This window comes from Xyrauchen texanus, chromosome 3, assembly GCF_025860055.1.
Source record: "Xyrauchen texanus isolate HMW12.3.18 chromosome 3, RBS_HiC_50CHRs, whole genome shotgun sequence".
Lineage (NCBI taxonomy): Eukaryota > Metazoa > Chordata > Actinopteri > Cypriniformes > Catostomidae > Xyrauchen > Xyrauchen texanus.
The window spans coordinates 32,829,009-32,853,437 of record NC_068278.1 but is presented as its reverse complement, the minus strand read 5'-3'; the positions used below and the strand labels follow the sequence as shown (position 1 = coordinate 32,853,437).

The 24,429-nt window shown below is 36.4% G+C and overlaps 1 protein-coding gene across 1 annotated transcript; it reads left to right on the top strand.

Annotated features, from left to right (window-relative positions):
- Positions 1-287: 287 nt before the first annotated feature.
- On the top strand, positions 288-24,033 carry erlin2 (ER lipid raft associated 2). The gene is made up of 12 exons (XM_052095283.1): positions 288-358; positions 989-1,093; positions 4,938-5,019; positions 5,104-5,150; positions 6,009-6,070; positions 6,188-6,313; positions 14,101-14,174; positions 14,748-14,806; positions 19,698-19,789; positions 19,917-20,006; positions 23,092-23,171; positions 23,264-24,033. The coding sequence occupies exons 2-12, from the start codon at positions 990-992 to the stop codon at positions 23,441-23,443; spliced, it is 996 nt and encodes a 331-aa protein (XP_051951243.1). The 5' UTR covers positions 288-358; position 989; the 3' UTR covers positions 23,444-24,033.
- Positions 24,034-24,429: the final 396 nt, after the last annotated feature.

The window sequence follows — 24,429 nt, the reverse complement described above, 5'->3', positions numbered from 1 at the left end:
AAAAATAAATAATTAAAGCTAAATAAAAATATAGCCTATCTAGAGGGGGCAGGCAGGTGAAAGGTAATGACGGTGAAAACAGAGTGTTACAGGGCATTAAACAGCACTGATAAATCAGAGTAAAGTATCAATATTCACTTTACTCAGCCATCCGCAATCCTGCGCTTTTAAGCATGTATTTGTCCTCATCTAGTGGTGAGATGCTCGAACCACACTGAAAAGTGGGTTGACCCAAACTGTAATGACGTCAGACGCCAAGAAAAAAAACGAAACAAAAAAAAAAAATCGTCACTGTATTTTTCCTTCGCAGGTGTCTCCACTGGCCATCACGAAGGAGTTACAGTACATACTTATCCAGGTAACATCTCATTTGGTTCACATTCACTCCCAAAGTAATTCTTCTCATTTATATTGTTTGTATGTACATCTTTTAAAGCTAGCTAGTCATGTTTTCTACTGGTTAGATAGTAGCTGGTCGTCTCGCAGATGTCCTGCGACTATATTAAGTGATTCTTGTTCAGTTAAAAATTCAGGGCGTAACATGAAACGGTTTGTAAAACTGTAGCGATCACTTTGTAAAACAAGAATAGAAAATCCATTGCCATTAGCCGGCACATATAAGCCAATTTAGCTTATCTACACTAGGTTATGCACTTATAACAATTGTAGCTCAATTCAGATATCCTGCCTGTTATTGCCATATCTTAAACCCTTTCGACAGAAGTTTTGCACCCTCTAGTGCTTGTTAAATTAAATAAGTTTTCGGTTATCAAAAATATACAGTCATGTTAAATAAAACGGACAGTTGCATGGTCCTAATGCTTGCATGTTTGCTCAATCCTCTTAAAAGCAAAGCCGCGGCAATGTCACTGAGTTCCACATGCTCTCCCAATCTGTCACGAGATAGAACTGCACTCTTGCCTTCCTATGATGCACTATAAACTATGTAAATTCGGTTCTTTGGTTACTATATTTCTTTATTGTTCAGGATGACTTTGGGAGCAGTTGCCTCTGTGATCCTCGCCATAGGAGGGGCTGTCATGTTTTCTGCTCTTCATAAGATTGAAGAAGGACATGTGGGTGTTTACTACAGGTCAGTTGCTCAATATTTTCCAATAAACTCCTCACAGAAGCATAAAGGCCTATTCACAATTCTGTCTTTTTTAGAGCGAATGTTCGTTCCGAATGTGCTTTTGAATTGGAACAATGGATTAATATGGCGCTATTCACACTGACAAAATTGTCTGCGATGAAAACTCACTGACCAATGAGATACAGGGCCCTATTTTAAGAGTGCTTATATGGAATCAATTCCATGCCACATATATTTGCAAAAATATAAAGTATTGCAAAATCAAGTTTTGCAAAAGAAAAAAGTATTGAGCAAACAAACAAAAAAAATGTTTAAACAAAAATTAAGTATCACAAACGTAAAATAAGGTATCGAGAGAAAAAAAGAAAGTTTTGCAAACAAAAATAAAGAATTGCAAAATATAAATAAAATATAGCAAAAACCAAGATATAATTAATTGCAAAAATCAATGACTGTTGTAAAAGAAACTAAAGAACTTTTATGCAGCAATGATTTTGCCACACATCATTTCTTTGCAATGCTACTAATTATTTTGCAATGCTCCTTTTAATCTCTTTAGAGAAAAAACTGCAGATGCTGGCTATGTTAGCGAGTATGGCTAATAAATTCATCGCTTTAACTGATCTCTAACTTTTTTTATCTGAAGCAAACGCTGTTAAAGCACATTTAATGCTAATTAAATAAAAGGAAACAATCAACTTTATATACCTGAGATCCACCTGCATGCCTGTGCTCAGCCATGATGTTTGATCCGTGTCTCAAGCTAATGACGTAACTTCCAGAGAGGCATCACTGAGCCCGTTGTACACGCCCCAATCCCCTGACTCCACCACCACGTCAAAACAGTGCCATAAAGTGAAACGCACAGAAAAGTGAAGCGCAAAGGCAAAACGGTATCACGAGCTCACGCGTGATGGTAATGCAGATTAAAAGGAGCATTGCAAAATAATTAGTAGGCATTGCAAAGAAAAAGATGTGTGGCAAAATCATTGCTGCCTAAAAATCTGTTGCAGGGATAAAAAAGGATAAAAGTTCTTTAGTTTCTTTTACAACAGTCATTGATTTTTGCAGTTAATTATATCTTGGTTTTTGCTATATTTTACAGGTGAAACTCGAAAAATTAGAATGTCGTGCAAAAGTTCATTAATTTCAGTAATTCAACTTAAAAGGTGAAACTAACATATTATATAGACTCATTACAAGCAAAGTAAGATATTTCAAGCCTTTATTTGATATAATTTTGATGATTATGTCTTACAGCTTATGAAAACCCCAAATTCAGAATCTCAGAAAATTAGAATATTGTGAAAAGGTTCAGTATTGTAGGCTCAAAGTGTCACACTCTAATCAGCTAAACACCTGCAAAGGGTTCCTGAGCCTTTAAATGGTCTCTCAGTCTGGTTCAGTTGAATTCACAATCATGGGGAAGACTGCTGACCTGACAGTTGTGCAGAAAACCATAATTGACACCCTCCACAAGGAGGGAAAGCCTCAAAAGGTAATTGCAAAAGAAGTTGGATGTTCTCAAAGTGCTGTATCAAAGCACATTAATAGAAAGTTAAGTGGAAGGGAAAGGTGTGGAAGAAAAAGGTGCACAAGCAGCAGGGATGACCGTAGCCTGGAGAGGATTGTCAGGAAAAGGCCATTCAAATGTGTGGGGAGCTTCACAAGGAGTGGACTGAGGCTGGAGTTACTGCATCAAGAGCCACCACACACAGACGGGTCCTGGACATGGGCTTCAAATGTCAAACATCTTACCTGGGCTAAAGAAAAAAAGAACTGGTCTGTTGCTCAGTGGTCCAAAGTCCTCTTTTCTGATGAGAGCAAATTTTGCATCTCATTTGGAAACCAAGGTCCCAGAGTCTGGAGGAAGAATGGAGAGGCACACAATCCAAGATGCTTGAAGTCCAGTGTGAAGTTTCCACAGTCTGTGTTGGTTTGGGGAGCCATGTCATCGGCTGGTGTTGGTCCACTGTGCTTTATTAAGTCCAGAGTCAACGCAGCCGCCTACCGGGACATTTTAGAGCACTTCATGCTTCCTTCAGCAGACAAGCTTTATGGAGATGCTGACTTCATTTTCCAGCAGGACTTTGCACCTGCCCACACTGCCAAAAGTACCAAAACCTGGTTCAATGACCATGGTATTACTGTGCTTGATTGGCCAGCAAACTCGCCTGACCTGAACCCCATAGAGAATCTATGGGGCATTGCTAAGAGAAAGATGAGAGACATGAGACCAAACAATGCAGAAGAGCTGAAGGCCGCTATTGAAGCATCTTGGTCTTCCATAACACCTCAGCATTGCCACAGGCTGATAGCATCCATGCCACGCCGCATTGAGGCAGTAATTAATGCAAAAGGGGCCCAAACCAAGTACCGAGTACATATGCATGATTATACTTTTCAGAGGGCCGACATTTCTGTATTTAAAATCCTTTTTTTTTTATTGAATTCATGTAATATTCAAATTTTCTGAGATTCTGAATTTGGGGTTTTCATAAGCTGTAAGCCATAATCATCAAAATTATATCAAATAAAGGCTTGAAATATCTTACTTTGCTTGTAATGAGTCTATATAATGTATTAGTTTCACCTTTTAAGTTGAATTACTGAAATTAATGAACTTTTGCACGATATTCTAATTTTTCGAGTTTCACCTGTATTTATGTTTTGCAATTCTTTATTTTTGTTTGCAAAACTTTATTTTTTTCTCTCGATACTTTATTTTATGTTTGTGATACTTAATTTTTGTTTTTTTAAAAAATTGTTTTTGCTCAATACTTTTTTCTTTTGCAAAACTTTATTTTATTTTGCAATACTTTATATTTTTGCAAATATATGTGGCATGGAATTGATCCCATATGCTTAGCAATATGTCATAGGCACAAATTCAATGGGTATGGCCATGAAGTTTCAGTATTTCTGTGCAAGCATGCGCTTAGTCTAGGTACAAATGGGTTTGGAGAAGTGTGCACAAGGCGCTAATGGACTGGGTCAAGTGCAATTTAATTTAGAGGTTCTTATTTTATTTTGAACATATAATTAATCATTATTATTAACAAAGACGGCACATTCATAAGAAGTTGGTAGAGTAAATGGACTGTATAATGAATTGGAACAATACAAAAATTGACTTCCATTATTTTGTGTATTAACTGCTTTGACTGTGATAAGCTGCTTTTATACGCATGGAAAAGCTTGTAAATCTGATATAGTGATATAATGAATTGTGATATATCCCTAATAGCACATACATCTATTTGATAGAGACCCTGAATTCAATACTAATATGCAATAATTAAATAGAGAACAGGCCGTGAGCCAGTATTATCTTTTGAATACTGTGCAACATATTTTCTATTATACCTGTTATTCTTATTGTAATTTATTCCAGGTGTATTTATATCCATATACCTTGTGTTATATTATCCAGGCATTATAAAAAGAAAAATTGGGTGAGAAGTACATTTGGAATATACTTGTAGCAAAAGACATGTGCAAATATAAAGACACAAGACGTATATTTATGCAGCAGCGCTCTTATCTCACTCACATAAAAAACACAGATTCTATATTCCTCAAAATGCATAACATACAAAAAAAATAGGTAATATAAATTAGGTAAATAAATGCTTTAACAGCGGTCAATATATTTATCCCTTGCATTGACAACTCAACGCTGAAAGGTTCGGGCAGGTAACTAGTATAAATATGTTTGAAATATGTTTACGCTTCATTCATTTTGGTCTCACTGTGACTAGACCTTTAGTTGGAAGTTCTTCTTGCAAATTTGTTGTGAACAATTCTTAACCAAGCGATGCTGAGAATGCTTCTCTTCTATCAGGGGTGGAGCTTTGCTAACTGCAACCAGCGGTCCTGGATTTCATCTGATGCTGCCGTTTATTACGACATTCAAGTCTGTACAGGTAAAAGACAGACTTACAGAGAGCAGTATAGCTAAACTTAAAGTTTTCTGTTTCTTTCAGTATACTTTTTCTCTTTTCTTGCAGACAACCCTACAAACAGATGAAGTAAAGAATGTACCATGTGGCACAAGGTAAGGTTGATTTTTCATGCATCAGATCTTCTAAATGCTGAAGGTGTTGTGACACTAAACTTTGTGTTCCTTACATTTTCTTTCATACGCATGCAAACACTTATGCTGCATAGCAAAATTCAAGTTTGGTGAACTCTGGTCTATGAGTTTGTATAGCGAGAAGATGACCAATATAGAATCTAAACATCACAAATTATTTATAGGCTAGTGATTAAAAAATGGTTGAAGTTGAGGCCATGGCCTGGTACTTCGTGCATGTGCTCCAACAGTGATATTAATGCCAACAAGTGCTGAAATATGGAACAACAGCATGATTGCGAGTGTGAAATTGCTTCAACATAACAGTTCAACAAACAAGTTGAAAATATTAAATAAATTACATTTCAGACAAAAATTGGCCAATTAGATCATGCATTTCTTCTCTGCCAGCGAATATATTTCCAAAAGAAGCCAAATCTTCAAACACAATACTGCTCTCTGCACTGCACTCATACTCTGGTTTTGAACTAGTGGTGTTTTGTTCATAAATGAATCAGCGTTTTTCACATTTTCTTTGAAGTGAATGAATCCTTCTCGTTCTGTGTTGAACAACTCTGTGTTTAGCAAGGAATCAATTGAGTCAATGATTGAATGACTTATAACATACAGTAAAAGATGCTTGTTTGTCACCACCTACTGGTATAAAAATACAATCTCCTGAAATGGTCACTGAACGAATCAGTGACCGAAATCAAAATGAATGATAAATCAAAATCTCCACGACTATTTGGAAAGCAACCCCACATGAGGTTTACATATTTAGTTGTCACTCATTCATTTCAGTTGTCACTCATTCATGGTTCTTTTTTTGGCTTGCAGTGGAGGTGTAATGATCTACTTTGATCGCATTGAGGTGGTGAACTTCCTTATTCCTACAGCAGGTAAAATGCCTTTGTTCTTAATTAGAGTTTTCCAGTTTAGATCTATAAATGTTATTATTTTTATCTGCTATGTTCATCTCATCAGTTACCTTTCCTCTTTTACTATCATCTTCTCAGTGTATGGCATTGTAAGAAACTTCACTGCTGACTATGACAAAGCCCTGATTTTCAACAAAGTTCACCATGAGCTGAATCAGTTCTGTAGTGTGCACACACTTCAGGAGGTCTACATAGGCCTGTTTGGTAAGTTTTGACCCAGCCATGCACATATTGATGCCAAATTGGATGACCTTATCATCGTAAGCTTGTTAGGATTTTCCTGCTTTAAAAACAATAATGCTTGTCCTCAGCTGGTTCAGGTTATATCTAACCTGGGAGGGGTGCTATGTGAACATACAGTATTAATCAAAGGTTTTGGCACTTGTTAAAAATGTTGCATATTGAGGATGTCTTCAAACATAATGCCATAAAAAGTTTTCATTTATCAGTTAACATCATTCAAAGTCCAGTAAATTTAAAAAAGCTACATCAATATTTGGTGTGACCACCTTTGCCTTCAAAACAGCACCAATTCTCGTAGGTCATCTGGACACAGTTTTTCTGGGTTGTTGGCAGATAGGATGTTCCAAGCTTCTTGGAGAATTTGGAACAGTTCTTGACTCTATTTAGGTGGCCTCAACTACTTCCGGTCTCTTCATGTAATCCCAGACTGACTCTGTTCAGTGGGGGGCTTTGTGAGGGTCATGCTATCTGTTGCAAAGCTCCCTGTTATTCTATTCTATTCTTTTTGAAAAAGGAATGTTCAGGAGTTTAAAATGTATATTTGTTTTATGTTTTTATATATTGACACACTAAAGCTGAAGATATATATAACCATCTTAAGACAAATGCTTTTGTGAAACTAAGACTTTATAACCATCTTAATACAAATGCTTTTGTGAAACTATGTGCCCTAAGACTTTTGCACAGTACTGTAGGGAACTATGAATCTGAGTGAACATCCATGACGTGTGGAGTCCCACAAGGCAAATTTTTTTTTTCTCTGCTACTGTTCAACCTGTAAATGCTCCCACTAGGCCAAATTATGAAAAAGAACAAAATTGCGTACCATAGCTATGCAGATGACACCCGGATTTATGTAGCCTAATTTTACCGCTAAATGACTACAGCCCTATAGACAATCTGTGCTTGTGCATTGATGAAATGAATAGTTGGATGTGCCAAAACGTCCTTCAGTTAAACAATACAAGTCATTGTATTTGGTAACAAAGACAAAAGATCAAGTAAGGAATCTTAATGTTATTTTGGAGTCAGACCATATCAGTAGTCATATTAAATCAATAACTAAATCAGCCTACTATCATCTAAAAAATATAGCGAGAATTAGATGTTTTGTATCCAGCCACAACTTGTTCATGCATTCATCACTTTGTGGATTACTGCAATGAACTTCTCACTGACCTTCCAAAGAAAATAAAAAATTAGACAGCTGCAGCTCATTTTATCTGACTCCAATTTTATATTAATCTGACTCCAATTTAAGTTGACCTCTAATTTAGATTAAAGCTCTTATTACTTTCTGATCATTCTTTTAATATAACATTTTTAAATTAAGTTATTGATTACTCTAAATCCTCTTCTATTCATTGTCCTTTTGATCAGTTTCTAATGAAATTGAAACTGAAATTCTGTAAATGGGTTCCTCCTATATTAAAGCTCCAGTAATTATATAATTTATTAACTAAAAATTTCTAAATGGCTTTCTCCTGCCCGGCTATATCCAGGGCAGTTTCTCCTATATTAAAGCTCCAGTAATGATATAAATGATTTTGGAGGAATACAGAATAAATCAAATAATAACAATTTATTTGCCAGATAGGATTAAAAACATGTTACAAAATTCAATCAAAGCCAAATTCACATATGACCAGAATAAATAAACATTCCTAAAAATAAAAAGTCAAAAGTCAAAGAAACATACCGGGCAATTAAAAAACTACATGCAATTGCAAAGCATGGGAGATTTGGCTACAGACTTCCTGGTAGAGAAAACTACACACAGTGCTTTCTGTGTGGGTCAATCTGGCTACAGAGAGACCCGGATTTCTTTGTCATTACACACAACAACTGTGCTGCAGATTCCATGAGCTCTGGGCCAGCTTTCCTTAAACATCCAAACTATAAACAAAGGGAATTTTGGGAGTGGTTAGGTTTACAGACCCCGAAGCAATGGCCAGATTTTGTTTACATTGCTAAAACCGTATTACATTATCAATTGTGGGGATGAAACCATAGTCGCAGACCTTTTAAATTCTATCAAACATTCCTATTTACATAATTTGTACACATCAGATATGATATTTAGTTATTTACAGATCTTAGGTGAGTTTGAGATGATTCTGAGCTGAAGGGGAACGAAGGAGAGGGGGGGCAGAGATTTGCGTTTTATGTTCCTTGCTCAGTAGGATGTGTTGACTTGATGTGAGGATGATGTTATTATGTGTGAAAGTTTTTATGACTTGGTTCTCGCAGAGGTCTTTGACTTTTACGACAACTTGGTGCCAGCCTTACAGCAGAACTCAAAACTTTTGAGGTATTCAGTTACATAAAAAAATTTAAGTTAATACATTACAAATTTAAGTAAGCATAACTGTCAGATTTTGATTTTGTACTACTCATGCATGTTGATTTTTATTTTTTTAAACTTGTAATATTAAGTAAGCTAACTCATACATTTTAATGGTACTTAACTTTAAATCTTTGGCTGAACTTAAAAACACCATGTAGGCTAAACTTAAATATGTCAAGTAAAAGAAACCTATCTAGCTTCAGAACAGTGGTTCCCAAACTTTTACAGTGGCGTACCCCTTCAAACATTCAACATCCTTTCACGTACCCCCTCACATAAAATTCACACAAGGTCATTTGAAAATATGTCTGTTTAACACAATTATATTTGTAAAACAACTCACTTATATTAAACATGTTATATCATTACATGTTTTGTACATTATATTAATCATACACATACTGAATAAATGGCTTACCGATTGAAATGGGAATGCTAGATATGATATAACTGCATAACTTGAAAACGGCCCCCTCATTGCGTCACGCTGTATGCAAGAATAGTGTTCGGTTCTGTGCCTTGAATTGCGCATCATTGCATATAGGGCATTGCCGGCCGTTTTTTAGCATTATGGATAAGTATCTGTGCAATTGCGCGGTCCGCTCAAGGTGATTTTTTTTATGTCACATCTAAAACTGTTGGCAATGTTGAGCTCATTTGGTGAAAAAACATCATGTAACAATGTAAAAACAGGTCTCTAGAGTGCGAGCAAATGTGATTGAAAATTACTATGTCATATAATATGAATAATTATTTGTATTATTTGTAATAAATATATCAATTATTTAGTGCCTCTGACTGTCTGACACCTGTCATCAAAGCTTTTGAACTTATACCATCAGAATCAAAACTCCCTATTGTAACAACTGGTGTCCTAGGAGTCAAGAGGAGATGCAGGAGTAGGAACTTTAAATCCTTTAATTACCATCACTGGAGTGGAACAAACGCAGGAGTAACATCAAACATAACAATACAATTCAAGGATTGACAACTACTGACAAAACTAGAGTGTATATATACACCCCTCTTTAAATGGGCGACTCCTGGCGCCCCAAGACAGATGACAGTGAGGAAATGGAGAAGAATGATCCCAGGAGGATGATCGGGGCCTGGGAGGCGGCCGCAGGACAGGGACTGGTTCAGGAGGCCTGGGAGGCGGCCACAGGACAGGGACAGGTTCAGGAGGCCTGGGAGGCGGCCACAGGACAGGGACAGGTTCAGGGGGCCTGGGAGGCGGCCGCAGGACAGGGGCAGGTTCAGGGGGCCTGGGAGTCGGCCACAGGGCAGGGACAGGTTCAGGAGGCCTGGGAGCTGGCCACAGGGCAGGGACTGGGTCTGGAGGCCTGGGAGTCGGCCAGAGGACAGGGACTGGGTCTGGAGGCCTGGGAGTCAGCAATAAGACAGGGACTGGGTCAGGAGGCCTGGGAGTGGGCGGAGTCGTGGAATGCGGAGCCCCTAACCAAGCCAACAGAAAAATGTGTGCATTAACCCTGTGCACGACGGCGCCAACCGGCGTCAATCCCTCTAAACTCAAAAGGTCCATGTACATCCACGAGAGCCCCCGTAACAACTTTGCTGTTGGATTTTCTGCACAAATTTAGTGAGGCAAAAGTACAGTACAGAAAATGCTTTGTAAAACAAACCCCAACCAACAGGCAGAATAAACACAAAGAATGTGTAGATTCTTTCACAGAACTGCCTCAAAGGTGTGTTCCTCCACCAAATGAATTCCAGCCGATATAAAGGCGTTCAGTTTCCTCGGAGAGACAAACAAGTGTTCAGTGAGCCGGCTGTTTACGAGTGCAGCAGATGACGTAATCATTCCATTGACCCTCAAAAATACTCTACAAAACAAACTCCATCCAACAGGAGGCAAAAGCACAAAATGAACAGATTCATCCACAACTGTCTTGAAGCAGTGTTATTCCACAAAACAAACTCCAGCTTCTAGGCGGAGCCAGCACAAAAAGAAACAAAAAATGCATCCCGGTTCCCCAGATGGTCAATAGTGTATTGAGCGAGTTTAATTCACTCTGAGGCCACATAAAAAAATACACCATGACTTATTCAGTCAGTCAACTTTATAAAATCCTTTTTGTGGCCTTGTAGATATTTTGCGTCCAACCGTAATGTCCATTCTTCATCTGGCCGGGAACTTCAGTGTAAAAGCAATCTTCCGACCATGCAATTGTTTCTTGAAGGAGTGTTATTCCACAAAACAAACTCCAGACACTAGGCGGAACAAACTGAAACAAAGATGGCGCCCAGATTCTTCAGACAGCCAAGAGTACGTTAATCCACTCAGGAGCTACATGAGGAACACCAAATGACTCACTCCATTGCTTGCTTGGGACTCATAAATACTTTGAGGCCATCCTTAGCCTCTATTCTCAGTTTGGCAAACTGCAAAAACAGTGCTAAAGCGATCTTCCATTGATTTAAGAGTTTCTTACATTCCTTGAATTCATCGCGTTTCTCTCGAATTAGCAAAGTCCGGGAACAAGAAAATATTGTGATCCTTCCAAGAAAGATTTCCTTTGCTCCTCACCGAGATTTTTATTGGATGATCTCAGAAATTTGGAATTGATCTGGGCTTGTTTCCCTCAGCAGATCTGCGAGCCGGGACTCTGTGAGCTTGCTCGATTTCCAGCTTATGGCCTGTTATATCGAGCAGACTCGGAAAGAGCTCATTTAGGAATTTCACCATATCTCTGCCTTCTTCATGCTCAGGAATTCCAACTATCCGTATGTTATTTCTTTGGCTCCTATTTTTAAGATCTTTCAGTTTTTCCAAAATGGTCACTAGTGGATTAGAGGATAATTCCCTTTCCAGATAATCAATCTATTTCTCAACATCTGCCACTCTTGTAACCAACTCAGAGAATTTTGTTTCCATCGTTTTAATCGATCAACGTATTATTGTGAGATCATCCAAGTCAGCAACAACCTTCATCAGCATCACTGACATGTTGGACAGTTGATGCAGGATTCTGCCCACCGTGCCGTTCAAATCGAGTCCCTGGTCCACAGGCCTGTCAGAGGTTTCTGCTTGAGCACGTAAGTGTCTTTTAATGTATCCAGAGCCCGAAGATTTTGACTGCTTTGCCATGTTTACCTCAAAGAACAAATAGGTAGCTTGGTTTATCGAATCTCACTGGATTATAACATGAAAATAATAAAAAAAATTAGCAAAGTGCGCAGAGTTCGCCATTTACACGTCTGCTCCTTGCATGGCATCATGTGACCTAATTTTTTGTCTACTACATTTTTTCTGGAAAGATCCTAACCCTCACTGCCTTGTTTCCATTAATCTCTGACTAAGATCCATAGTATAATTGTTACAATTAGGGAATAAAACTTAATGTTTTTAATTTTGGTTCGTTCTGAGCAAAAACTGTATTTTTTTTGTTCCAGTTCAAAAGTTCTACAGCCTCCTTTCCAAATGTTAACTGGTTAGAACAAAAAATAGTTTTTTTTTACGATTAATAACATGACAGTACTCTGCGCTAAGGGGTGGGTGAAATACCAGTTGCAGTTGTGCCAGATCTCACAAAAGAAGCAAGCAATCTGGTTGGGAAAAATCAAGCCCAAAATAAGCCACTTGTCTCGAAATAATCCAAAAATGAGCAATTTATCACAATAGAAATCGGAACAAGCATACAGTTAATAAACAATTGAGTACATTTTTAAAGATCTGCTTCTGAGTCAAAACCTGGCAGCATCACATCTTTATTAATGCATCCTATCTAACAATAATTCAGTGAAGACTTGGAAACAACTGAGAAAAGTACTTTTTACATCTAGTAATATTTTCCTTGTATCTGAATTAGCCATGCATGTATGTGTAGTAATTATACATAGTTGCTGAATAGGTCTTCTTTCACAGAATACGACATCCACAATGGACAATTAGGCAAAGAAATGTGTGATGCAGCAGTTTCCTTCAGGATCAAAGCAGATATTTAATTTTTTCAGGCAACATAAAGTGGTGTAGTTCCAAAAATATACTGTGATAAACCTTTTGGGCTTAAGTTTCATGAAAACATTATCGGAAACAAAATTAACCGGTTATAGCTGGTTTTCAGCATTTAAAAATAATGTTTTCATTCCAGAACAATTGAAAATCACTTTGTTCAGTTTTTTGATTACATTCTGCTAAAAATATAGTTTTGTTGTTCTTTGAACAGTTTTTAGTCCCTGGTTTCAATATACACTCACTGAACTCTTTATTAGGAATACTATGGTCCTAATAAAGTGTCCAACATGGCCTTCTGCTGTTGTAGACCATCTGCTTCAAGTTTCGACATGTGTATTCTGAGATGCTTTTCTGCTCACTACAATTGTACAGAGTGATTATCTGAGTTACTGTAGTCTTTCTGTCAACTCAAACCAGTCTGGCCATTCTCCAGTGACCTCTCTCATCAACAAGGTGTTTCCGTCCACAGAACTGGCACTCACTGGATGTTTTTTGTTTTTGGTACCATTCTGAGTAAACTAGACACTGTTGTGCATGCAAATCCCAGGAGATCAGCAGTTACAGAAATACTCAAACCAGCCCGCCTGACACCAACAATCATACCATGGTCAAAATAACTGAGATCAAAAATTTTCCCATTCTGATGGTTGATGTGAACCTTAACTGAATCTCCTGACCTGTATCTGCATGATTTTATGCATTGCACTGCTTCTACATGATTGGCTGATTAAATAATCGCATGAATAAGTATGTGTACAGGTGTTCCTTATAAAGTGTTCAGTGAGTGTATTCTGTATATAAGAAAGTCATGTGAGTTTGAGATGATATATATGTAAAGAGAGAATTATAATTTTGGGTGAATTATTCCTTTGAGAAATGGTCATGACAACCAAATGTAAAAATGCATGAATTGGTGATTAAAAAAACTCAATGTCTATGGTGATTCAGGCCCTGGTCATGAGTCTATATGCACACATTTTTCCTAGGAGTGTTTAGGTAACCTTTTTTAATTAATATTAATATTATAAATAAAAATAAATATTATTTGTTATAATTAAACTCCTTACAGTAATTAATTGTCATTTTTGAGAGTTTTATGGTATGAAAAAATTATCACTTTAGATTTCTTCCATAGATAACCTGCACATGATGTCAGTATAGTCGCTCGGCACATTGATTAACAATTAAAATTAAAAATTGCATTTCATGTCAAAAAGGTTTCTGAACCCTGGTATAGTTGATAGTAGCTGTATCTGCCCTCTAGCGGTGATGTTTAGGTGCTTTATATTTGCACTGTCACTGACATAAGCTCTTTAGCTGCTATTTTATTTGCAGTTGTTCAATGGTGATTCAGTGTAATGAAACATTGATGAATTTTATCAATATAATAAAATTGACCTTTTATGTTTTGTTTTTACATTTTAGATCAAATAGATGAGAATCTAAAGCTCACCCTGCAGGAGGATCTGACCAATATGGCACCTGGACTCATCATTCAGGTGAAATTCAGCAGAGATTTGTCTGACAATTTATTCTTCTTCCTTTCTACTCTTGTCAATAATATTCAATTTTCTGCATAGGTAGCATGTAGGTGTTCTATTTCTATGTTGTTACTGTTATTTGTCATCTGGCAGTGCTACAAGTCATCCAGTCATTTAAATGTCCCTGAGATCATCAGTGACCAAATACAAGCTTCCTTTTTGCCTGAATTCCCTGATCAAGCTTTTGTGGGTATTTTTTAACCCACTTGATGTGTGAGGACCAATGAGTCAGATGGAGAGTATTACAGTATTTACTGTAACAAGTTTTTATCTACTTATTCACTGTATTTATCTTGTGAGATTGGTGCCAGACTGCTTGTTTTTGTTTTGTGTCTTCATGCATTCTGCTGTTTGCCTTCCTGCAACAAGGTGTCTTGGTGGGAAGATTGCTAGTTGTAATCAGATTTAATTTTTTTTTTTTTTCTTTAAAAAAAATAATAATAATACATCTCTCATTTTCTTCTCTCTCTCTCTCTCTCTCTCTCTCTCTCTCTCTCTCTATCTCTCTCTCTTCCTCTACCTCATAAGCAGGCAGTACGTGTTACCAAACCAAACATTCCAGAAAGTATTCGCAGGAACTATGAACTGATGTGAGTTTATGTGCCTTCTTTGTAATAGACCTGTTGAAGCTGAATATAAGTAATGGCAGTTTTACAGGGATATTTCACCCAAAAATCTCAATTCTCTCATTATTTACTCACCATCATGTTCCACCTCATCCAAGGAACACACAAGAAGGTGGTTGGACTTGGCACAATTTTAGGGTCTGGCAGCCTGAGTCCCCATTTACTTTTATTGTGTGGAAAAAAGAGCAACATTAACTAAAAGTAAAGTCATACAGGTTTAGGATCAGGAAAAAATGACAAAATGTACTTTTTTGGGTGAACTATCCCTAAATATCTTAATGGGAAACAATGTACAGTAGCTGCTCATTCTGTATTTGTACTCATTCTGTATCAGCTTGGTCTAGTGTAAGAATTGCTGTCACAAATGACGCACTATACACTATTCACTTTAAATATACACTAAGCACTCAGCCATGTAGTGTATAAATATTAAAAGTGTAGTATTGTCCCAAATTAAACACTTAAAGTTTTTTACTACACAGAAACATTTGTCGTTTAACAGCCGATGGAAGAGAAGTCACAATTCAAACACATGGGATGTGTTGCCGCTTGGGTTGCCAACCGTCCCTTATAATACGGAATCGTCCTGTATTTGAGGGAACAAAGTTGCATTCCGTATGAAATGAATACAGGACACCGTTTGTCCCATATTTTAGTGTCTCACACCCAAACTGCTGAGAATGTTTCACAAATCAGGAAAATGGACCTGAAACACACACCTTTCGCATGAGTTGTATGAGATATCGGCTTTTAAACGTTACTCGGATGCTACAATTGACAGAAGCGGCTGGGGAAATGATCAGTGAAAATCAGTTTTCAGTCAGAAGCAGGAGAATTTTGTCAAACATATAGCATTCGAGTACATGATAATTGTTTTTCAACATTGTAATTTCAAAAACACCAGTAATTCATGGCATTGCGTTACATTACATATTTAAGGGCTTGTTCTGGAAGTGAGATTCTGCTAAATGAGAGTGAGAGAAAAACTGCAGCACTTTTTTGAAGTACAATACAGTACAGGTTTCTAAAAAAAAATTGTTTTGGGGATTTATTTATTTATGTATTTATTTTAATTTCCTTGTGATAAACACTACTTACTGCCAAAAGAATGACACTGTAATCCAAGGAGAAATACACAATTTCATGTTGAGTGTTTTCTCTCCCATAAAAATACATTTTAGTGCATGGTTACTACTAAGACTTGTACTGAGAGAAATATTTTATTTAGTGATTAAATAAAATAAAGTTTTTATTATACTAAATAATAATATACTGTCTAAACTGATGCCCCAAATTCTAATTTTTTTTAACAAGTTAATTATGGGGAAGAAAATGCTTCACAGAAAAACATTGTCTTTCTCGATTGATTGCAGCTTCGTTCTTTTGACAAAATGTAGTGTTTATAATAAGTGAAGACTGATAGATTAGTTTTTTCCTGGACATTGTACACTGCCTGGCCAAAAAATAATAATAATCACCATTTGGATTTAAATAAGCAGATATTTTAGAGCCTATGATTGGATAATTATTGCAGTGATTAATATGTTGGCAACAATTATTTTACCCAAACTGATGCAGTGTGTAGCTTCTCATTTCTTAAACAACCATTTTTGAAGACATATTCCGTGGTCGTGGAATTTTTTTTACTGTGTTTCAGAAGGTACAAATTATTAGCCTGCATCAAGCGAAGAAAACAACTAAGGAGATTGCTTGTTTTGTTTTTTGGCCAGGCAGTGTATTAAAGCGGTTTTCATTTTAAGCATATAAAGGGGCTTAAAAAAAGCGAACTTAACATGTTTTTGTGTCTGTCTGCGCTGTTGTTTTCCATGTAAACAAGCTTTAGGTGGAACTTTTTAACCTTCTCGCAGCATCTCATGCTGCAGCCCCACTGGGAAAAAAAAGTGTTCCGTATTTAAAGCTGGAATGTCCTGTTTTTGGCTGGTAGAAAGTTGACAACCCTAGTTGCCTCTAGCTTTAGGGCATTAGCAACATACATATTCACACAGCGTGGGTTTATGGTAAACCATTCATCTTATAAGGTGCTGGGCTCTAATTTTGTGGGTACGCAAATCACTATGATGGTGTGCATCGCCTTATCCAATTTTTATGAGAGCACTAATTCTAAGGGCAATTTTCATGCCTGCGAAAGTGGTCGTGGATGGGAGTGTTTGCTCTACTGTGGGTATAAGTGCACAAACAATGGGTGTATTGTATGTTAAGGAAGTGGTTCAAAGCACAAATTGCTTTTTTCCTGAGAAATATGTCATTATGCTAAGATTTTTCAATACCACCTCTTAACTTATGTCCAAATTTAGTTTCAGCGTTTGCAGTTTGGAGATTTCACCAGCATGTAGTAATAAAGTTCATATTATATTCTGATCCTGACCACATTTTCCATGCGTATAAAAGGAACGTGTCCCATTTAACAAGGATGAACAACTTAACCCTCTGGGGTCTGAGGGTTTTTTGGGCCGTGGAGAAGTTTTGACATGCCTTGACATTTGTGCTTCTTTCAGTTGCTTAAAAACACATTAATGGCTAAAGTCTGTATTCTGTGCTACAATACTGGGCAACAATAATATGTGAGCAACACGTGTGTACATGTTTGTACATGTGTACATGTTTGTATTTTTGAGAAAACAACATTTTTAAGTAATTGAAATAAGGCCATATAACACATACTAAACATTTGTCCACAAGACCTTTGAGAACTGGCTCTTGTATCCTAGGGTTTTTGCTACAAAATAATGTGAAAACCTTCCTGATCACTCATTCATACAAAACAATATAGTAAATTAACTTTTGTAAGACACTTTTAGTGTTAGAAAGGTCATATGCAAGGAGGCGTGAATTATGAATATGGATTGTAATTCACATCTGAGGAGACAAAAGACCCCACCCCTGGGCCTATCAATGAGGAATGTAACAGAAAGAGAATGAATGTGAGGAGACTTAATGATCAAAATGAAGTTTTAAGTTAAAAGAAGTAATCTGACTATACATTTTCTTTACTTAAAGACTTTACTTAATTTTAGACCTACGCTACGATTTAAAAGAAGTCTCTTCTGCTCACCAATGCTGCATTTATTTGATCCAAAATACAGCAAAAACAGTGATATTTTGTACTATTTTTAAAATGTAAAAGAGCAGTTTTATATTTGAATATATTGTAAAATGCAATTTGTGATCAAAGCTGAATTTTCAGCATCATTACTGCAGTCTTCAGTGTCACATGATCCTTTAGAAATCATTATAAGATGGTGATTTTCTAATATGGTCATATATAAAGTGCATTTTACTCATTTACACCTGAACAGATATTTGCAAGCACAAGCTTTGTTGATGATAATGAGACAGCATAAACACTAGTTAAAATATAATCTAAACATTCATATTATTTTTATATCATATTACATATCATATTTATATTAGCATTTAAATGTAACTAAAACTTGCTTATTAGGAGTCATATTTCAAATGTCAATACTCTGAATCCTGGCTGGCAAGTCTGGAAACAGTCCCACTAGTAAAATATCTACATGTTTATATAAAATAGCATGTCAACTAATGAAAACTAAATGACTTACTCATCCAAAATTTTATCCTCGGCTGAATCAAGTCTCTCTTTAAAATACAAACGTTCATCTGAGTCCCACTCTTCTTCTGAGGAAAATTGTAACTCTTCGTCACTATCCAGGAGTTTTCTCACTTGTGTATCGTGCTGTCTTTCAAACACTCAGAAAATGAACGAACTTGTTTTTAAGGCACAGTCGCCTTAAGTTCACCATTTGATTTGATCCTCTCAGCACATTAGCGTATGAATGACGCACATTAGCTGAGCCAGGAAAACTGTACATCGCTTTGTTTCATACAGATTACATTGCAGGAGAATATTTGTTTTAAATTTGAATTGTTTTATTTAAAAGTAGACATTAAGCTTTCTTTAAACATGTTTCATGTTTGTGTGATAAGTATTGGCGGAATTTCAGTTCATTTTTTGACGTGTTTCTGAAATATGCTCGTGAACACAGAGACTGCTGAAAGCTCACCCTTTTTATTTTCTTTATTTTACAAAAGCACAAGGTTTTGTTGTTATTGTGAGTGTACACAAATAAAAGTAGACCCTTTATAGTCTCTAATGATGTCTTAAAATTATCTGTATGCCCAAAAATGATGGAGAATTTTATGTTGTTTCCACTGTAATGATTTAATATTCAGCAGGACGCGCCGGCACGTCCGTCGACTCCAGAGGGTTAATGATAATCCTTATTTTTATTCTCCCAACTCATTGCATACAGCTGTATTACACTACCAACTTCTTATTAATGTACTGTCTTTGTTTATATTGCTGGTGCTTGACAGGGAATGGACTGTATAATAGGATGGAGATGGTGCTGGCGAAGAAACTCCATTGACCTGATTAGCGTCTTGCATGCACGATTTCACCAAACCCACTTGCACCTAGACTTAGCGCACACCTGCACAAAAATACCAAAACTTCCTGGCCATACCCATTGAATTTGTGCTTATGTGTAAAGGTATTGCGCTGCACTTAGCACGTGCTAGCATAAAGTTTCACTAGTTGCTACATTCTACTTTTACAATTGTTTTGTCAGACCAGCAACGCAGGTAACTCCGCCCCTTCCGCTAGTGTTAACATACTACTCACACTACTTGCACTACAGAATGACATTGAATAATGCAAATAGTGTTTAGTTTGGGATGCACCTGTAGCTTTGTCAGTGCTTATCAATTGTATATTGTGTTTTATTGACAAATATTTTGACCTGAATTTAGAGTATCCATTCTCTTACTCTTCATTTTTTCTCTATTTCTCTTCATGTGCCTCTCTTAGGGAGAGTGAGAGGACAAAGTTACTTATTGCAGCTCAGACCCAGAAGGTGGTAGAGAAGGAGGCAGAAACAGAGAGGAAAAAGGCTGTCATCGGTATACAGAGATGTTATTCTTAATATTCAGTCTCATGAGTTGGTTCAGTCATGTGGATTGGATTCTGATGAAGTTAATAAATTAAAAATTACAGTCTGTTGCTCTTTTTTTCTCTTCTTGCCTTCAGAGGCAGAGAAGGTGGCTCAGGTGTCTGAAATAAAGTTTGGACAGAAAGTTATGGAAAAAGAAACTGAAAAAAAGATCTCAGAAATTGAAGGTAGGTTTACATGTGTTTATATTGGCATTCTTAAGAGCACTTTCCTTTCGTTTGTTTTTCATTATAGTGTCATAAGTAGTGTGGCTGGCCGTCAGTACTTGGTAGTAAAAGGACAAATTTTACAATAAGATTAAATAAATAAATAAAAAAAACAGCGCCCACAAATGTTTCTCTCAGACTTAACAACAGCACTGCATTTATTCTGTTTGATTGTTATGAGATTAACTAATATGATATGTTTTTCTTGAGAACATATTTTTTATATGAAGTCATTTACTGTATATTTGTATAGTACTTTCCACAACGCACATAGTTTTAAAGCCCCCTGTGAACAAGCTGACATTACCGTAGCAAGGAAAATCTTCTTTCAATGTCATTTAATGGTGAAAAAATCTTGAGGGGGAACCTGACATCTGGTTTTATGATACATGTACATAATCCAATATATTTTGCGGCTTGTGCAATAACCGATCTGCACACATATTTAATGTCTATACATGTATACATGTTTGATATATTGTAGCACCGAGACATGACACCGTTGTTTGGCAAATTCAACAAGCTGTAATGCTACGGTACAATACATAGGTGAGAAGATCAACGGCAAATGCTAAGTATTGTAGATCTGTTGCTCTGTTTTTCCTGTGAGTGCTCAGCGCCATCTCACTGTGGGGGAGTTTGTTTCAATGCTCTCAGTGTTGCACTTCTTGGTTTTAATTACACTATAATAGTGTTGTCACGGTACCAAAATTTCAGTAGTCGGTACCAATACCATTGAAATTTCACGCTACTCAATACCATTTTCGGTACGAAGCAAAAACAGGTTACTAAACAATATACCATTGAGCAACACTTTAATTTAAATATATTATTTTTGAATTATAACAAAACTGTACAATGTATGCTTAAAGTATTTTTGAACACGTATATAAGATTTGCTTCAACTTTTGCAACTTTTACTTTAAGTTTTTGCCAAGTACTAAAAAAAACCCAAAATCAACAAGCATACAATAGAATGAATAGAAAACTATTTCCAAACTAATGTGCAAAGTGCTCTCGTATTAATAAAGCTGCATATTGCCATTTTTCTTCACGATAAGAAATGCATAGTGAAATATATTATGATTAAATAAGTCGCGAGCCATCGCATTCTAATCTAGGGTGCAGTTTCAATCTCTCCCCCTTAGATCGGGACATTCGCTCAACTCATTGAAGAGGCGCTTGCCACACAGAGAAATGCCAGTTTCTGAGTTTATAGTTAACATGAGCTGCTTCTGTATTATTTTAACTTTATTAAAGCTATAACACATTAAATATAACAGCATTTGTAACACCGGGATATTTCCTTTTAAAGAGCTCCAGCTCCGCTTATTCCACAACGAATAAGAATTTACTTTTCTTTTTTGTTTTTTTTTATAATTCCCTAATACTTTGGGATCTACATAAAATAAAGCTGTGAAAGTTTAAAGCATCTGGTCTGTGATCTGTGTAATTATTCCTCTCCTCTGTCAGGCATGAAGCAGTGCTGCTCTCATGTGCCATTAGAGTATAATATGATTTCATTTTACATTAAATGAGATCAAACGACTTTTCGACAATGAAAATTTTTCATTTTTCATTCATTTTAAAAAATGTCGACTAATCATTTCAGCCCTAATGCAAATGTTAATATGCTTTTAAACTAACCTGCTTTGGTTGCTTGAATTAATCCGGGTGTCTGTCTTTCAGGTGCTTTATTAAGTTTGATGTGTTTCCTCCTTTCGTCAGAACATTGCGAAAGCACCGTTTACAAATAGGTTTTTGCCGATCTATGATGTTTCCCTTTTCATCAGCCTCAAATACAAAGAATTTCCAAACCTGGCTTTTTCCACTTTTCTTTTCGACAAGATTCAGTTGAGACTCCGCAGCAGCTTTGCTTGTCGCCATCTTTTGCTTGTTGTGAGCGTTCAAATGTTCCTGACACTGCACGGGTACCGGGTAGACACGGTACTCGGTATTCCGGTACCTTCAGAAATTCTGGTATCGTAAAACATTTTTTGTTTCAGTACTGACTTGGTACCGGAGTACCGGTATTTTTGAAAACACTACACTATAATGTGTTTATGTATCGTACGATGCATGTGGTATTGTATAGTGAGCCTCGTATCATATGATACAAATTGATACAAAATAATACAATATTTTTTTACACCGTTAGTATGCTTAAAAGATTGATTTCATTTTAGCCCTATGGGACCATGAAGAAGATGTAAATTGCAGGTACTCCATGTGATTGTGTGAGAAACATGCTGTTCCAGATTTTGCACAGTATTTTACTGATATTGGGCTATTTTGGGCTGATATATATATATATATATATATATTTTTATAGCCCAGTTACGATCAATTGTTGGATTGGATTTATGTCTCTAAAAATTCAGCAAACAAGAATTGTATGAAATGTGTTTTTTTTATATCTGCTCTGTAGAAATCTTAAATTATCTAATCAGTCTGTAGAGGACAGTAAATCGAATAAGGATCGTATTCCTCAAAAGAATTACTGGAACTGTTAAATAACTGGAATTGTTAAACTTCTTAAGATTCCCATGGCTATTAAGTGCAGACTGATTTCAGCAGCAACGTAATGTTGCAGAAATCACAGTGTGATCAGTCTGGGTAATTGAACATCAATGGGTATAATCTTGGCTGGGTTTTGAACACTTAATGCAAACATTGTGACAAATCTTGCAGGAGTGTTACAAATATGCTAAACTTAAGTATTAATTAAATATACATTTGACTCTGGTTGTGTGTAATTTTGACTTACTGTATAAACACAAGATCAAATGCTTGAAATGTTGAGGAGGAAACATCTTATTAGAATGACAGATTGTTGAATATATTATCTGATGAATATGAAATGTTAATGTAAATAGAACAATCAATTTAAAATGCCATTGACAGTCCTTCATCACTCAGCTCTAAATGTGAGTTTTGGGAACTGTGTACTGAAATCCTTCTTGAAAACATATTAATGTTTTTGTGGTGTTTATTTTGCTCTTTCTGTTGCCTCCTTCCCTCTCCATATGTCTCTCTGATGTTATAGATAGTGCTTTCCTTGCTAGGCAGAAAGCAAAGGCAGACGCAGAGTTCTACACGGCACAGAAAGCAGCTGAGGCCAACAAGGTACTGTAACTATTCCTAAATTGCACCCGATTATCCTGTGCTTTTTGTTATATGAATTATTACATGTTCTCAATTTTAATTTCTCCTCTCAGTTGAAACTGACTCCAGAATATCTCCAGCTGATGAAATTTAAGGCAATAGCCACTAATAGTAAGATATACTTTGGAAGCGAGATCCCTCACATGTTTATGGACTCTGGACCAGGAAGCTCTTCCTCAGCTGCCTCCAAAGCCATAGATGCCCTCTCAGAGGGTATACTGGACATGGATTGACAAGAAAGAGGACCAGAAGCAAATTTGTAGCACTGAGACAGTGGATTAATGAACAGGTATTGGAAGAGCATAGATTAAATGCCAGTCAACAGACTGCTTTGGTACAAAAAGTGCAGCTGAAACCAAGGGACCACTTCAGTAAAATTAACATGATACTGAATCAGTGGGGCAAAAACACTACACCTATGTCTAAACAGGTGTTAGGTACATCCTACTGTCTCTGCTCATTACCAGTGGTGGCTGAATGGAGTGTTATACTTTTGAACAGAACAAAGGGAATCTGGTGGTTTATTTGAATGTGAGTTTAGAACCCAAAGGAGGATAGGAGTGAAGTTCTTAGGAAAGATCTGTGCATGTTGTAATATACATAAAATGTATTAACAATGTTCATTAATTTGTTTGCACTCATAGGACAATATTAAGTTAACTTATTACCCATCTTAGAGTCCTAAAGACTTATATGTACCTCAGGGATACACCTATATTTTTTGTGTAAAAAATGTCCTTTTGTTTCTCTATAAGCCCATCAGCACTAAACTACTACTGGTTTCCGTCTGCTATTTCTGTTTCGTCCTGTTTTTTCACTTGAATGTGCTAAAAAAAAAAAAAGTAAATAAAAAAAAAATATATATATATATATATATATATATATATATATATATATATATATATATATAATATAAATATGCCTCAGTTAGAAAAGATTTAAGCAATTTCACACGAATAAGAGTGCTGTATGACCCTATATTAGTACTGCCATATCTTTTATACATCTGCGCTGCTCTTACACTTTAGTTTAGAATGCTGCAAACGCAAGTGGAGTGATACAAAGACTGAAGCATCTGAGTACTGCTGTTCTGAGACATCAGCACTCAAGGAACATCTCTCCTCAAATCAAGAACCGGAACTAACTGTTGTATATAATGTATTAATTACATGGTGTCATAAAGCTGCAACATAACAGAAGGTCATATGAAAACAATAGC